Below are 14,755 nucleotides of genomic sequence, written 5' to 3'. Positions count from 1 at the left end.
ATATTGTTCATAACAAGAGCAATTTCTTCCATCTCCACAGGTGCTTTAATGATTATTATGATGTCACTCTCTGATTCTGTTCCTTGAGACGAGGAAGGTGGGCAGAGCTATTAAAGAACGCGTTAACTGCCTCAATCATTTTAACCTGACGGACTCGACTATACCTCACTTCTAAAGGTGAACTTCAACAACCCCTTTTTCCCACTGTTCTTCTTTCACATGTCAGACGTCACAGCAATCAAATCGGTAATCAAAGGTCTATTCATTAGTTTAATTTGGACTATTAGGACTCGCCCAGGACAGGGGAGGCGAGGTGCTATTAAAATAAACGTTCACATACATAAAAATAAGGAAAACCAACGTAAGCTCAGCAGTGAGGGAGATTTGCTGAAGCTAAATCGGTTTTGGAATCTCATAAGCTGATGAAGGTGTACAGTGTTCCTCTCCCAGGCTTATGAAAGCCTCTTCTAAGTCCTCTTGTGGCTCTGTGGCTCCTCCTGCATTGTCTCACGCTGTTCTCGCGGCGAGCCATCGCTTTGTGACAATTTCTCTCTCGTCTCTCTGTTTGTTTCACTGGTGCTGTGGCTTGAGGAGAGGCTAGGATTTGCGGTCTGGTTGCCGATTGGCTGCTCTCCCCTGCCATGAAGCCAGGCTCCCAGATGGACACGCGTCTCAGAAGGCGTGAGAAGGAATAAAGATTAGAATGAGTTCCTTATAACCGCTCCTCCCATCCTTTTCACTCTTGCTTCTGTCTTTGTCTTTCTCTTTGAAACTCCCTCTTGCTGCCCCCCCTCCTCTTGCTGCCCCCCCCTCCTCTTGCTGCCACCCCCCCTCCTCCCCCCACCTCCGTATCCACTTTGATCTCCACCAACTCCTCTTCCCTAGTTTTCACTCCTGTCTAGGATGACTCTTAGCATCTCTGTGTTCTCCAAAGCCTGCATGGCCACTCCTGGTGAATTTCGATAACGAGCCCAGCCCAGTCGGGCCATAAACTGGCCCAGGACTGCGCGTAGATGATGGAGTCTGTTCTCATCCTCCATCCTCCATCCTGGAGGACATTCATGTGTTCAAGCGCTCAGATGGAGAATTTATGATCTGCCTAAAGGTTTTGGGTATTTGCAACAGGGTTGAGGAGGCAGCCTGACTAAATGTTAACTCCTGGCATACTGACTTCCACACGGGACTTGTGGGAACAACCGCAGGTCAGATAGAGCCATGGCCTAATAAGCTTTTTAGAAAGGGGGCGTTAGAGGGAGAGAGCGAGACTGAGAGAGCGGTGCCCTGCAGGGCATAGTGCTTTTAATGACAGGGTTCAGGTTGGCCACCTGGACTTGCTGGAGTGGAGATCATCTCACTGTAGCGTGCGAGAGTGGGCTTGTGGGCTCTACAGCCTTAAAGGCGGCCGGCCGGGGCTGGTGCTCACCCCCCTCCCCCCCCCCCCATCCCCTCCAGCCTTACCTCACTCCCTCCAGATGCCCCCGCATCACCCCCCCCAGCACATAGACCAATAACAGCTGTTGCTGTGCATCGAACGTCCACCGCTGAGCACGGATCATCCGGCCTTGTGGGCCCACAGGCATTAATTGCAGATTTGGCTCTCACAGGAGATTTGCTGGTTGACTGTTTCTGGGGTAGCTGACTTCATTTCAGCCGTTCTGCGAGGCGTCCGACTGGAACGCCGGTGTAAATAAAAACCGTACTGTTAACCGCAATGACACAAAAGCAATCAAAGTGACCCCTCCGTTCCGCAAGCACCTCCCTGCACGCACAGAAAACCCATTACACCCACGCACACAGACAACATTTAAGTCACTCTGTAAGCAGTCATTATGTAACACAGAAAGGGATTTTGTCACTTCAGTAATGGTGCAGGAAAAGTTTAAAGTATCAAGCTTGACCCCCCCCCCCCCCACCTCAACCCCCCCAACCCCTCCACCACCCCCCTCCCACCAGAGGACATCCACACAATGGTGGCCATTAATACACATTAATAATCCAGCTACAGTCATGGCATTCTGGTGCTCTTTTCACGTTGTCACAAGGGCCTTACTCCAGTTACTCTGGTCTCCTCCTCACAGAGGGACACGTTCACTTCAGGCGTGCACATTCCTTTCCGCATGACTGCAGCAAATTGTTGAAGCAAAAAAAAAACCTTGGGCTGAATCCTCAAAAGCGTGTCCAAAGGGATTTCTTTCTCAGGCGACTGATTGAGATATCAGACATCAATTTGGCCAGAGTGACTACACAAAGTGGGTCAACAGGTTGGGCTGATTTACAAGTGAAACAAATTCATTTGAGTTTGCCTTGCTGTGGCAGTGACCCTCAGGCCCAGAAGGCAGTGACCACCAGGCCCAGAAGGCAGTGACCATCGGGCCCAGAAGGCAGTGACCATCGGGCCCAGAAGGCAGTGACCATCGGGCCCAGAAGGCAGTGACCACCGGGCCCAGAAGGCAGTGACCACCAGGCCCAGAAGGCAGTGACCATCGGGCCCAGAAGGCAGTGACCAGGCCCAGAAGGCAGTGACCACCAGGCCCAGAAGGCAGTGACCATCGGGCCCAGAAGGCAGTGACCCTCAGGCCCAGAAGGCAGTGACCATCGGGCCCAGAAGGCAGTGACCATCGGGCCCAGAAGGCAGTGACCATCGGGCCCAGAAGGCAGTGTCCAGGCCCAGACAGCATGTCTGATTGCTCTGCTTTGTCTCCCAGACAGGGTGTAGGAACACAAATCCCTCACTTGAGAGAAGTTCAGATAATGTCATATTCTGATAAACGTAATGTAGAAATGCAGAATTATTTACACTTAAATACAAATGTTACTTCAGGAACAGAAGTAAATGTAATGTTTGTGACGTCTGTAAATCAATAACCAACTTTATAATCTAATCTAACATGAAATTTGAGGGTAAATTTATATTTGTAACATACAGAAGATTTTTTGTGAGATTATTTTTGTTGCTGTCCAGTCAACAGCACTTTGTTTTTACCAGTTTGATCACCACTGGGTAAGATCCATTTACTCCACCTAATGTGGATTAAAGTTGCTCTCCAAATCTCCAAAATGCTTTTCTTCTAGCTTAAACATCATTTTACTTTTCTAGCCACAGCAACCCTACAGAGGATGCAGCTTAGGTCATAGGGCATAGGTGCTTTGACACTTTAGACTGCTTACTAGATAAACTCTGGAAAATACTAGTTATTAAGGCAGCAGTACTGAAATTGAGTTAAATATAGTTGTTTACTCTGTTGTAAGATAATGACTAAGCTCAGCTTCAGGACTACGGGGGCCTGTGTGTCAGTGTTTTCCACATTTTGATGAGTGTGTTGTCAGCTGTGGTGGTGAGAGTGGCATGATGGTGGCTTTGGGTTTACCTCATATCTTGTGCATATGGCAGTGTCTCTCTCTCTCTCTCTCTCTCTCTCTCTCTCTCTCTCTCTCTTTCACTCGGTCCTCTTTCTCTATTCTGTATACTCTCAAAGGGCATCTTTAGTGGTCTGAGCTCCTTCTAGTATTGTGCTCTGGTTGAGCATTGTTTTCGGTCTCTTGGAGAGCTGGGGGAAGCAGGCTAATCTTACAGTAACGCCCCGTTACTGAGACACTGTACAGGAATGTGCCAGTCATCACCAGGGGAGGGAGGGCCAGGCCCCCTGGAAGGATGTGATGCAATGACTGTCTACCTGAAGGATGTGATGTAATGATCAGACAGGTTTATGCAGCAGGCCCCAGTCTGTTCTCTGCACCAACGTCTGGTATTGCCCACCCATGAAGCCTCATGTTATTTGTGCCTTTAACCCTGATCCCTGAAGGATCAACATGTATGGAGACACGTTTAGTTATCAAGAAGAAAGCATCTCTGTTTACATTTTTTAACATCTCTTTTGTGGTCTTCAGAGGAGAAAAGGTCACTGCGCATTTTCAAGCCCAAGGCGTGTCGTCGCATTTTTAGATCTTGACTTCAGAGATTCTCTCCTCGCTGTTCTCAGGTGGAAAATGTTTATCTAGGAGGTGAGCCCTCTATAACTCAGCCCTTTGTGTGTGGACTTTGGAAGCCATATTGAGTGACACTCACCCTGACACATCTCTTCACTTGTACAGACAGCAAACAGACGCTTCCCCCAGCGTTATTTATTGCCATTCTGTTCTGAGGTGTATGGAGGTAATTACAGCTTCTCCGTGTTTCAGCTCCTCCGTGTTTCAGCTCCTCCGTGCTCCTCTCTCGGACCGCGTTCGCTCACTGGCAGCCGACTGTCACGTCGAGGTGATGGTAGGACCTCTAGCCATAGCCTAGCCAGAAAGAAACAGAGGTGGGCAGATCTGGAACGGTGTGTGTGTGTGTGTGTGTGTGTGTGTGTGTGTGTGTGTGTGTGTGAGGGGTGTGAGATGTGATGGCCAAAAGTGAGGGAGAAACGATCTGTTGACACTGTTCAGTCTCCACGTTTCCCACATATAACACAGAGGGCACTGTAATACAGAACTCAGTGCAATCAGCCGTCTTTGTGTTTTATGGCAGCATTGCTCTCTCTTCTCTCCATGCTGATGTATGTATTTGAGTCACTCAGTTCTCAGCACATTACAGTTGTCCGGTCCGCCACAGATCGCGGGCTGGTACGCCATCGTCGCCTTTTGAACGAGAGCTCGTGTGCGGCAGGCTGTGTGCGGCAGGCTGTGTGCGACGTCTGCACGCCTCCCCTGGTGGCCACGGCTCGACAGGATGAATGATACAGAGCCGTGGGGCGCAGCTGGGCTCCGCCTCCTCGGTGACACATTGAATTCTGGGTCAAAAGCCGCGCAGATTTCCCTCCCTGGGGAGACGCCAGCGCCTTTTATTCCTCGGTGAAGCAGCACTACACCTCGGCCCATGCCGCGCAAATAAAAAGCCATTAGTTCCCTTTTGATCCAGGAAATTGAATGGATCAAAATGGGGATTTGTGGCGAATCCCCCTGTCAGAGTTAACTCTTTTTCATTTGGGTTTTGGCGGTAGGGAGGCGGGCGAGGGGGAGGGGCCGCGGTGCACTTAGGTCTAATAGCATGTGGGAAAAAGGAGGAATATTCAGATAAAGAAAATCCAGTCAGTTAAATGGAATGGTGGGGCAGGCTTCGGGGAGAGGTGGAGAAAGGGAGAAGGAGGGGAGGAAGAGAGATGGTGAGAAAGAGGGAGAGATGGAGATGGAGACATGGATGGCTAAGAGAGAAAGAGATGGAAAGAGATGTGGAGAGAGAGAAGGGAGGGAGAGTTAAACAGATAGAGTGAGATTGTGAGAGGGAAAGAGAGAGGATGACTCATAATGGAGTCTGAGGCAGGGCTTTGGGATGCTGTAGCACACATCTGGGCCCCGCTGAAGTCTCCCGGTCCACCTCTGCTGCTCCGTCAGTGCTGATAGCCCTGGACAGACTGCAGTGATGGGTCATTAACAGCCTGTCACAGCACAGTGGTTCCAGGAAACAAGACTCCGTTCCGATGCGCTTTAGGGGAGAAGGCTGAGAGATGGCCACATGTGATATGCACATTCAGCAGCGGGTGACAAAAAAACAACCATAATACCAAAAAATAGAAGCACTACACAAACAAAATCCATTTACTACATACTGCTGTCTTACTCTCCCTCCTGCTCTCTGTCTCTCTCTCCCTGTGTCTCCTTTCACACACACTTTATCTCTCTCTATCTCTCTCTCTCTCTCTCTCTCTCTCTCTCTCTCATGCTTTCTGGAAATCTGTCTGAAATTATGAGTGGTAAATGATGATAAAAAATTAGTGTCCACCTGGAGGTTTTTACCTCCAGGCCTCCACTGAATCACACAGTAAGTAGACAGAGGCCCCCTGCCTGCCTGTCTGTCTCCAGGGAAGACTGATGACTCATACTGCTGCCAAATTCCCATACAGACCATCCAACCCAGCAGCTTGATCAGATCTGTGCTAACTGTAATTTCACAGTATCTCTAAACTGTGGCTCTCTGTGCCCCCTTCTCTCTCTCTCTCTCTCTCTCTCTCTCTCTCTCTCTCTCTCTCTCTCTCTCTCTCTCTCTCTCTCTCTCTCTCTCTCTCTCTCTCTCTCTCTCTCTCTCTCTCTCTCTCTCTCTCTCTCTCTCTCTCTCTGCTGTGGTAGTTCTCTCATTCTTTCTCAGACCTCCTACAGAGATAGATGGAATGTGGAGATCTCAGTAAATGTGTGTGTGTGCCAGAATTGCCTTTGATTCTATTGGCAGCACTTTACCTACCATGCTAATCTGAACTCCCATCTCTCTCTCCCTTCCTCTCTCCCATCTCTCTCTCCCTCTCTCTCATCTCTCTCTCCCTCCCTCTCTCCCATCTCTCTCATTCCCCACATCCTCTTTTCTTCAGGCAAACTAGGGAGCAGGAGACGCCCCCAGACTTCTTCTACTTCTCTGACTTCGAGAGACACAATGCAGAGATCGCCGCGTTTCACCTTGACAGGTAGGCCGGCCCACTGTGCACCACCGGCAGAGTGCACGGCAGCTCGCGTCGGTTCCGTGGGTCTCTCCCCCGGTCTCTCGGATCTGTTCACCCCCAGCCTCCACACGGTCCCACCTGCAGCACCTGACGGAAGTGCTTACAGAGTTCCTGCATTGTTTCAGGAATCCGCCCGCACTGCTTGGGCTCCTCCACACAAGGGCTGAGCAGAATCCTGAAAGGACGGCGAGAGCGAATCACCTTCGTATCCAAGCGGATGTTGTATCTAGGAGACCCAGAACAAAATATTATTCTCCATATAGATGGCAATGCTTCTCATTTATCTAACAGTTCAGACCCTGGTCCATGAAGTTGATGAGTCCATAATGAGGTCAGATGTGTAGCTGATATGGTGAAGCAGAGTGAACCGGGCCTGGGCACACAGCCTGTCCAGACGGGCACAGCTCGCTGCCCTGAGTTTGCTTTGGCCCGGGGGAGGTTCAGGCTGTCCCTGAAGAGTAGCCCGCGCTAGCCCCGAGCCCCACCGGGTCCGATTACACACACGCTGGCCAGAGCGTGTCTCTCCAGCCCCTGGCCACCAGCCCCAGAAGCACTTAGCAGGATTGATTCGATCCACTTCACCCATCTATGGGTCTCGGGGGTGGGGGTGGAGGGGTGGGGGGGGGGGGGGGAACGGAGCACATGTGAGAGCAATCATAAGTTGGGAGACACTCCCTGCTGACTTTAATGAAGACGCCTGAGGGAGGGCCTCCATGCTGGGTCCAGGGTTGATAGAGCTTGTTATTTCACTCGTGAGCTTTTTTCTTCTCAGAGTCACCTGATCCTAACACCTGTGGACCCGTGCATACTGCTCTCTCTGTCACGCTGTAAAGGACAATGGCGTGTGACTGCTTAGCTGAAAGTTGTACGTGAGGAGGGAATAGAATTAAAACGGCACGGGTCTACTCGGCCAGGCCGACGTGGCGCTATATGAGGTCGTGGTAGTGCATGCATCACAGCACTACAGTTCAAGCTGAAACCGATTTTCTCTCGAGGAATCATATTAAATACTTTGTAGTCATTACATTTTATGAGGAAAGTTAATTGCAAACACATTCTCATAACGCCCTGCTGCTGAGTCCGCAGCGTGATGGATTTGGGATATTATCTTTATGTACTGCTATTCAATAGCATATAACCACCAAGGAAGCATTAGTGAGAAGTGTGTCAGACACACAAAGCACAAAGGGACAGAACACTAATATATATATATATATATATATATATATATATATATATATATATATGTTGTAGCCCATGGACTCTGAAATGAGACTCTCAACTGGGGTTCAATACGTCTCTTTTATTCACTGTTAATTTCTGGTCACCACACATGTACAAACATAGATGTCATTTTGATCCATCAGCACATTTCAGTACAGTGAAAACTATATCAAGCCATAAAAATTCAAACGTGATGCATATTTCTCTCACTGTGCCACTTTCATTGACTCAGTGTATACTGCATACTGGGCCCCATAGTATGGAGCATAGTATGCAGCATGCGACAAATGTGAACAGGGCTCATGTGAATGAAGATTCCACCCTCTTTGGAAAGATTTCCCTCCACTGTTGCATGATGGGACGCAGTATGCCACAAGGTCACATTGGCAGCAGTAGTACATCATCCAGGCTATGACATACACTTTGCACTTAAGCTGTAAGCTACAAACGTAACTCTTGAAAAGGCTCCTTTCCAATATGTGCTAAGGACTATTCTGCTAAAGAAGGAGGAGGCCTGTAACGGACTGCGTCCTCCCCTTACGTGAGAACGAAACCAAGCACAGCACCTCATCTCCTCTTCCCTGTTCCTGTCTTGCATGTTCCTGGTCTTTAAGCTGGAGTCCCACAGCCGCGCACCCGTGTGGCAGGCAGGACGTTCACACGGGGCCCTAACACTGCCCGCTTTGTCAGGAGCCTCCGGCATGACGTGGCACTTCTGAAGCCCCTTGGGTGGCTTTGCCTTGAAGGCTTAGGTTTCTGTCCCCCTGGGCCAAGACACCTCCGGAAGGTCAGGCTGACAAGAGTTCAGGCTGGCTGAAGGAAATACTGGCTGATAAAGCCCACTTCACACACACACACACACACATACAGACAGTAAATGTGTATGAGACGCAGGAAGATTGGAGTCCCCCTAGGGGCCTGACGACAGGCCGGACAGGCAATAAGCAGATTCTAAAAGGCCAATGAGCAGGAGCGAAGGAGGCGTCCTAAAGCAGAAGAGTTATGAGCGGCCTCTTGTGCCAAGACAGGGCTCAGACAGCTGCCGTCGCCGACTGGGAGAATTATTAAATCATTACGCAGTCACTTCCAGAAATTGCTCCCCGTTTCCAAACATCGTCTGCACTCCGTAAGGTTCTCTTTATAACTTGATGAAACCCATACAGAGATTATCTGTCCAACTGCTGTGTAATTAGTATGTTGATATTGTTGTTTTAATCACTTAGATGAACATTATAAGTGACTTTACTCATAAATGCACCAACCAACAGCTTTGATTGACGACCCAGTGGAAGGTCGCAATTAAGGAAGGGCGATGGTGAATCTTTCTTGAATTTCTCTTCCGTCTCTCAGAATCCTGGATTTCCGGCGTGTTCCGCCAGTGGCAGGTCGGCTGGTGAACATGACGCGTGAGATACGGGACGTGACCCGCGACAAAAAACTTTGGCGGACCTTTTTCATCTCTCCAGGTATCACCACGTGCTGTGAGCTTCCCATTGATCAGGTCAATAAGCCTAACTCCTTGTCCCTTACACGTGTATTCTGAGTTCAGGCCAACAGAGTGGCTAGTTTTCTACTGCAAGATGGACTTTTCCTGGATTTTAGATGCACAGTCACAGACAGGCGTAGCTTGCCAGCCTCTGGCTTGGATATTTTAGACATGTAATTGGTGTTTTGTATTTAGCGTTGAGGGTAATAGCTGTTTGCCAGGCTCAGAGGCAGATTTTCTTTATTAAGTATGCTAATGAACATTAATTATCATTAGCACACCGTGGATACTTTTTCACTTTAAACTTTTCTAGAAGCAAAAAAGTTCCATAGCACAAGAGAGCTGTGACATAATATATTTGCTAAAAGCAAGCTGTTGACAGAATCATTTATCATGAGCTAAACAGAAGGAACCTTAACAAACACCATGTGAAGGAACACAACCAAACTCATTGCCATCAACCTATCACACACACGCATGTTTTATACAGGTCAGGAAGTTACTAAACAGCATTTCTCACAAATATTTCTTGTGTCACTTCTGGAGAAAAGGCCTCAACCTCAACAGTTTAACCCTGCTATCAGAAGTTTCTGACTCGCATACCAGCCAAGAGTATACCTGCCCCAGCCTTTAATCACATGCAGCAGTGCTACTGCTAGGTGACTGGATGCAGTGACCCAAAACTACCTGTGATCTCAATCACACCCTACTCTAGCACCCCTCCCCCGTCTCACTGTCTATGTGTGAACGTCTCTGTCTCCCCTGGTTCTTTCTCAAGTTTCCTCGCCCCGGCCCCGCCTCTCAAGATAGCTTAGCCCCTTCCCTCTCGTCCCGAGCCAAGCTGCAACACGCTCTCTTCCTCTCGCCTGCAGCCAACAACGTCTGCTTCTATGGCGAGTGTTCGTACTACTGCTCCACGGAGCACGCTCTGTGCGGCAAGCCCGACCAGATCGAGGGTTCGCTGGCCGCGTTCCTGCCCGACCTGAGCCTGGCCAAGCGCAAGACCTGGAGGAACCCCTGGCGCCGCTCCTACCACAAGCGCAAGAAAGCAGAGTAAGGCCCCGCCCCTTTCCTCCTGCCTTCCTTGCCGGAAAACAGGACTTATTACGGGTTATTACCCATATTTGGATCAGGGTGTTGTTGGAACACAACAGCAAACTTGACAGACTTAGCTTGGTTTCCAGTAATAGTGCTGAGAGTAAATGGAGATAAGTCCACTCTGCTTGTTTCTGCTCAGATGGGAAGTGGACCCTGATTACTGTGACGAGGTCAAGCAGACTCCACCCTATGACCGTGGCACACGCCTTCTGGACATCATGGACATGACCATCTTTGATTTCCTTATGGGTAAGTCCCGCGGCCATCTGGCAACGCCATCCACACACAACCCAGTCGCTTTAATTACATTATCTTTGTTGTGCGGTTGATTAACTACGAAACCTGCCATAGAGGACCTGTTTTTGTAGACTGTGGACTCATCACTGTCTGGATCAGTGTGATCAAATAATGTAACAAGACATTCTCAAAAGGCTACTAGTCAAAAACAACATCAAGTACAAATCCAATCATCGAAAGACTGTTTATATATTTGTTTATCTCTCTCGTACAGGTAACATGGACCGTCACCACTATGAGACTTTTGAGAAGTTTGGGAACGAGACATTCATCATCCATCTGGACAACGGCAGAGGGTGAGCCATCACCACCACACGTTTGTGCATTTCCACCCTCTGGGCATCCATCCACGTCACAGCCATGTCAACAACATGGTCCGAAACCATGGAAACCGGGGGGGGGGGGGTTACGTAAGAGGGAGAGGAACGCTGTGGGAGAAAGGTCAGACTGGGCTGGCGTGAAGCGAGTGTGGGCCGCTCGAGGCCCTGCAGCGGGGAGTGTGGATGTGCTACGCTCGGAAAACGCTCAATGCCATAGTGCGCACAATGCTTTTGTGCAGCTTATTATGTGTCAACACAGAAGGCAATTTTCACACTACTAAAGTCAACCAAATCCTAGACCGACGGGCGCTTCCAGCAGAGACTTCGTTATTCCAATGTCTCTCCAGGTCCGAATTCAATTTATTGGGGCATCGAGGCGGCCTTTAGGCGACAGCACTGCTTTTCACGGCCGCTGGTGCCGCGGAGCATATAGGCCATACTGGTGGCTGCTGGGCCAGACTGGAATGGAGTGCCTGCCTGCAAGGCACAGAGTGGCTTTCAGAGACAGGGAGGCTGGAACTCCTCATGGCTGAGCACTGGATCCATAGCCCTTAGGGCCTGGCCTCACATCCGAAGGAGCAGCCCACTGGTTGGCAGGCTGAGGCCTCTGACTTATAGGCTCATTTGTTTGAATTTGGATTCTTTTGCCTGCCCCTCAGGTTTGGGAAGCACTCACATGATGAGTTGTCCATCCTGGTACCCCTGAGTCAGTGCTGCAGGTAAAGTCTTTCTGTCTTGTATTTGGTTTTTGTTAACCTAAATGTATGTTTGAATATTGTTTGAATACTGGTCCTCTTGACTCCCTCTCCTGTCTTTCAACCCCTGGCACCATTTTCTTCTTCCTTCCACTCCCCTCTGCCCCTCTGCCCCAGGGTGCGGAGATCCACCTACCTGCGGCTGCAGCTCCTGGCCAAGGAGGAGTACCGCCTCAGCTCCCTCATGGAAGAGTCTCTCCTGCGGGACCGCCTGGCGCCCGTCCTCATCGGGCCGCACCTGCAAGCGCTGGACCGCCGTCTGCGCCTGGCCCTGGACGTGCTGGCCGAATGCGTAGAGAAGGAGGGCTACGCCACTGTGGTGGAGGAGGATGTGGAGCCCCGGTCCGCCGGACCCTTCCACCAGGCCCCTCGGGCCAGGTAGTGTCATCCCTCGCCCCATCGGGCCTCGTCCTCCACGACCCCCTAACTTCACGAGCCTCGGGACGGCGCACTCCAGCCCTAGCTTTGAATTCAGTGAATTCCGAAGAACTGGCCACCGATGAGTGTGAGCCCAGCGCCCTGCATACCTGTCCGTGTGTTTATGCCCATGCCAGACGAGCTTTCTTCCTGAGGCTTTAGACCAGCAGCACTGCACAAAAGAAATCCATTTACTTTCCTTTTGATGGTGCCCGTGAACTGTTCGAATCGTATTTATTTTTGGTTTTGTTTGGTTTTTTGGCATTGTTGTTGTTTTGTGTTTCAGCCATAGTGGAAGGTACAGGACATACTATTGTTACGTCCAGCTATTTTGTTACAGTTTGTCAGGCAGAAATAATTTATGAATTTTGCATATTTATCTTTTAATGTCACCGAGTGATCAAACTAAATGCACAGAGACTGTGCAGATGAGATGGTCCACAACAGATGGGACAAAAAGATATTAGAAAGTAGAGACCAGCAGCTCATGTACCACAGTTATCAGAACCATTACAGATACATCTGTGGCTGCCGTTCGTTTTGTATGTAGCCAACTGGTGCAGTGCTCCGCGCGCGCTGAAGGGCATTTTCCAGCTTCATGACGAGCACTGCAGTGCAATGCTTCTCCTGCGAGGACTCTTAAAATCCCTCCACGTCTCTGACCGGAATTGCTTCTCCCACCATCCACTCTCTTTAGGAGTCATTTCTAAATTGGATATTGTGCAAATCCGGCGTTAAGACTTTTTCTCTCCATGTGGTGAACCTCACACTTCCTGTTTTATTTAGAGTCATTCAGCGTTGGAGTGCGCGCATCGTTTGGGGTTATTCAACGTCGTAAATAAAGAAGCTGATTAGTGTTTTGGTTGGAGCGGCCAGGGATCCAGGGGGCGGCCCTCACAGCCTTCCTCCACCCCCCCGCAAAGCGCACCTGTTCTGGCGTCACAGGGGGCCTCGCTGTGCGCGCAGGGGACCGTCGGGTCTCGGTGAATCTGCGTCTTTTCCTTCGTTACACGCCGGCGGTCTGATCGCGTCTCGGCGGTGTAATCAAATAGAGCAGAAACAAACGGCTTAGCTAAAAGAGCGGAGTATGAACGAAGGGAATAAACAATAGTGCATTTTTTTTACTGTAATACAGGCCATTTCATGAAGTGGCACCAATCGTTTTGTCGACTCTCTGACTCAGTTTGCCATATAGAAATTATTAAGCAGACAAGAGTTCTGCGGTAGTGTTTTTTACAATAAAACAAAAGGTCTTTTCTCTCTGACGGTACTGATATTTTACGGCTAGGCAACATCATAGTCATTGCGGTAGTTTGAATCCATCTCACGGATTTTTCGTTCCGATTCATGGATTTTCGCTTGTGAATCATGCGCTAACCGATGGCCCAAAAGGCGACAGTGTGCCTTTACCTTATCAACGGGAGCAGCCGACTGCCTGTTCAGAGATACCTGGCAACCTTCTGATACCTGGCAACCTTCTGATACCTGGCAACCTTTAGTCAAGAACTAAAATGTGCTTTTACGATACGTTCCAAAGCAAGCTATTGCAAAACACTCGTTGCACTCGTGTGTTGTTTTCCGATTATTTATTAACATCTAATGAATATACATTAGTGAAAGTTTTTCGCTGCTTTTCCTTTTAACGTTCTTCATGGGCTCCATGTTTGAGGTCATCACGTTAATTACTACGTCTACACTATCTGAAACAGTATGATTTGCTCATGAATACACAAGACTGCGCAAGATGAACTGGCGTACGCGAGCGCGTGCATTTTTTTTCTGCATAAACTCAGTGCCTGTGCAATGCTATAGATACTTGAATGTTTTGGGACAACGAACCTTATGACGATTTGCGCGATTTCGCATCATGGGAGACGACAAGAACGTTGTGTACTGCGATGTGTCACGCTGGCTGGAAAGTCTCCCTGCTCGTTCCTTGTGTATGTGTACATATCTATAATTGCTATACGTTGAACCGAAGAGGCTGTCGTTAACAGCCAAAATGCTTCTGTCCTCAACCCCCTTATGCATTGTTACTGTGAAGACTTGTTTGCAAAATGATGAAGATGTGCAATAAAAGAAGCTAAGCTGTTGGTGTGTGTGTGTGTATGTGTGTGTGTGTGTGTGTGTGTGTGTGTGTGTGTGTGTGCGTGTGCGTGTGCGTGTGTGTGTGTGTGTGTGGTGTGTGCCTTAAATATAACAAGCATTTAGTACAACAATTGCAGGGAGAAGAAGGCTTGCGTGCCTTTGGGATTGTAAGTCCAGAGCTACTGGCAACACTGGATGTGCATGAACTCTGGACTTCATAGTTAGAGGCCAGTGATGGTGATTTCTGACTGCCAGGTTCAACCCAAACGGGCCAGAGCCGTGGAGAAGAGGATTCAACATCATTCCCTTATAATGCCATAATGCACTAATCCCTAAACCCCTCCATCCCCCACCACACACAATCTTTTCCAGATTTAATATGTGCTAAGAACTGAGTTTGCCTTTCAGACCGTTCACAGTGCATAACACAGCAAAAACTTAGTGGGAAAACGGATGTCCTCGGGGAATATTGGAGCAGGAGGGCTGATTTAGGGCTGTCCTCTTTACAGACTAATCCAGAAAACAGACTCTGAGGTGCAAAATCCATTACAAATCACCCTGACATATGCTGGCCACTGTCTTTTTACCATGTTTAATACTTTC

General features: G+C 49.1%; 1 protein-coding gene across 2 annotated transcripts in view; it reads left to right on the top strand.

Moving 5' to 3' along the window:
- The window catches only part of fam20ca (FAM20C golgi associated secretory pathway kinase a), a 40,044-nt gene extending 25,887 nt beyond the window's left edge, over positions 1-14,157 (top strand). For both annotated transcript variants that reach the window (XM_076996826.1, XM_076996825.1), the window contains 7 exons: positions 6,339-6,431; positions 9,042-9,157; positions 10,050-10,230; positions 10,415-10,524; positions 10,787-10,868; positions 11,552-11,611; positions 11,765-14,157. In XM_076996826.1, coding sequence (XP_076852941.1) covers positions 6,339-6,431; positions 9,042-9,157; positions 10,050-10,230; positions 10,415-10,524; positions 10,787-10,868; positions 11,552-11,611; positions 11,765-12,029 — 907 coding nt within the window. In that variant the 3' untranslated portion in view covers positions 12,030-14,157. The remainder of the gene's footprint in view (positions 1-6,338; positions 6,432-9,041; positions 9,158-10,049; positions 10,231-10,414; positions 10,525-10,786; positions 10,869-11,551; positions 11,612-11,764) is intronic.
- The last annotated feature ends 598 nt before the right edge of the window (positions 14,158-14,755 follow it).

This window comes from Brachyhypopomus gauderio, chromosome 2 (assembly GCF_052324685.1).
Source record: "Brachyhypopomus gauderio isolate BG-103 chromosome 2, BGAUD_0.2, whole genome shotgun sequence".
Lineage (NCBI taxonomy): Eukaryota > Metazoa > Chordata > Actinopteri > Gymnotiformes > Hypopomidae > Brachyhypopomus > Brachyhypopomus gauderio.
Note: the sequence above shows the minus strand (reverse complement) of the source record. Positions and strands in the feature narration are given on the sequence as shown.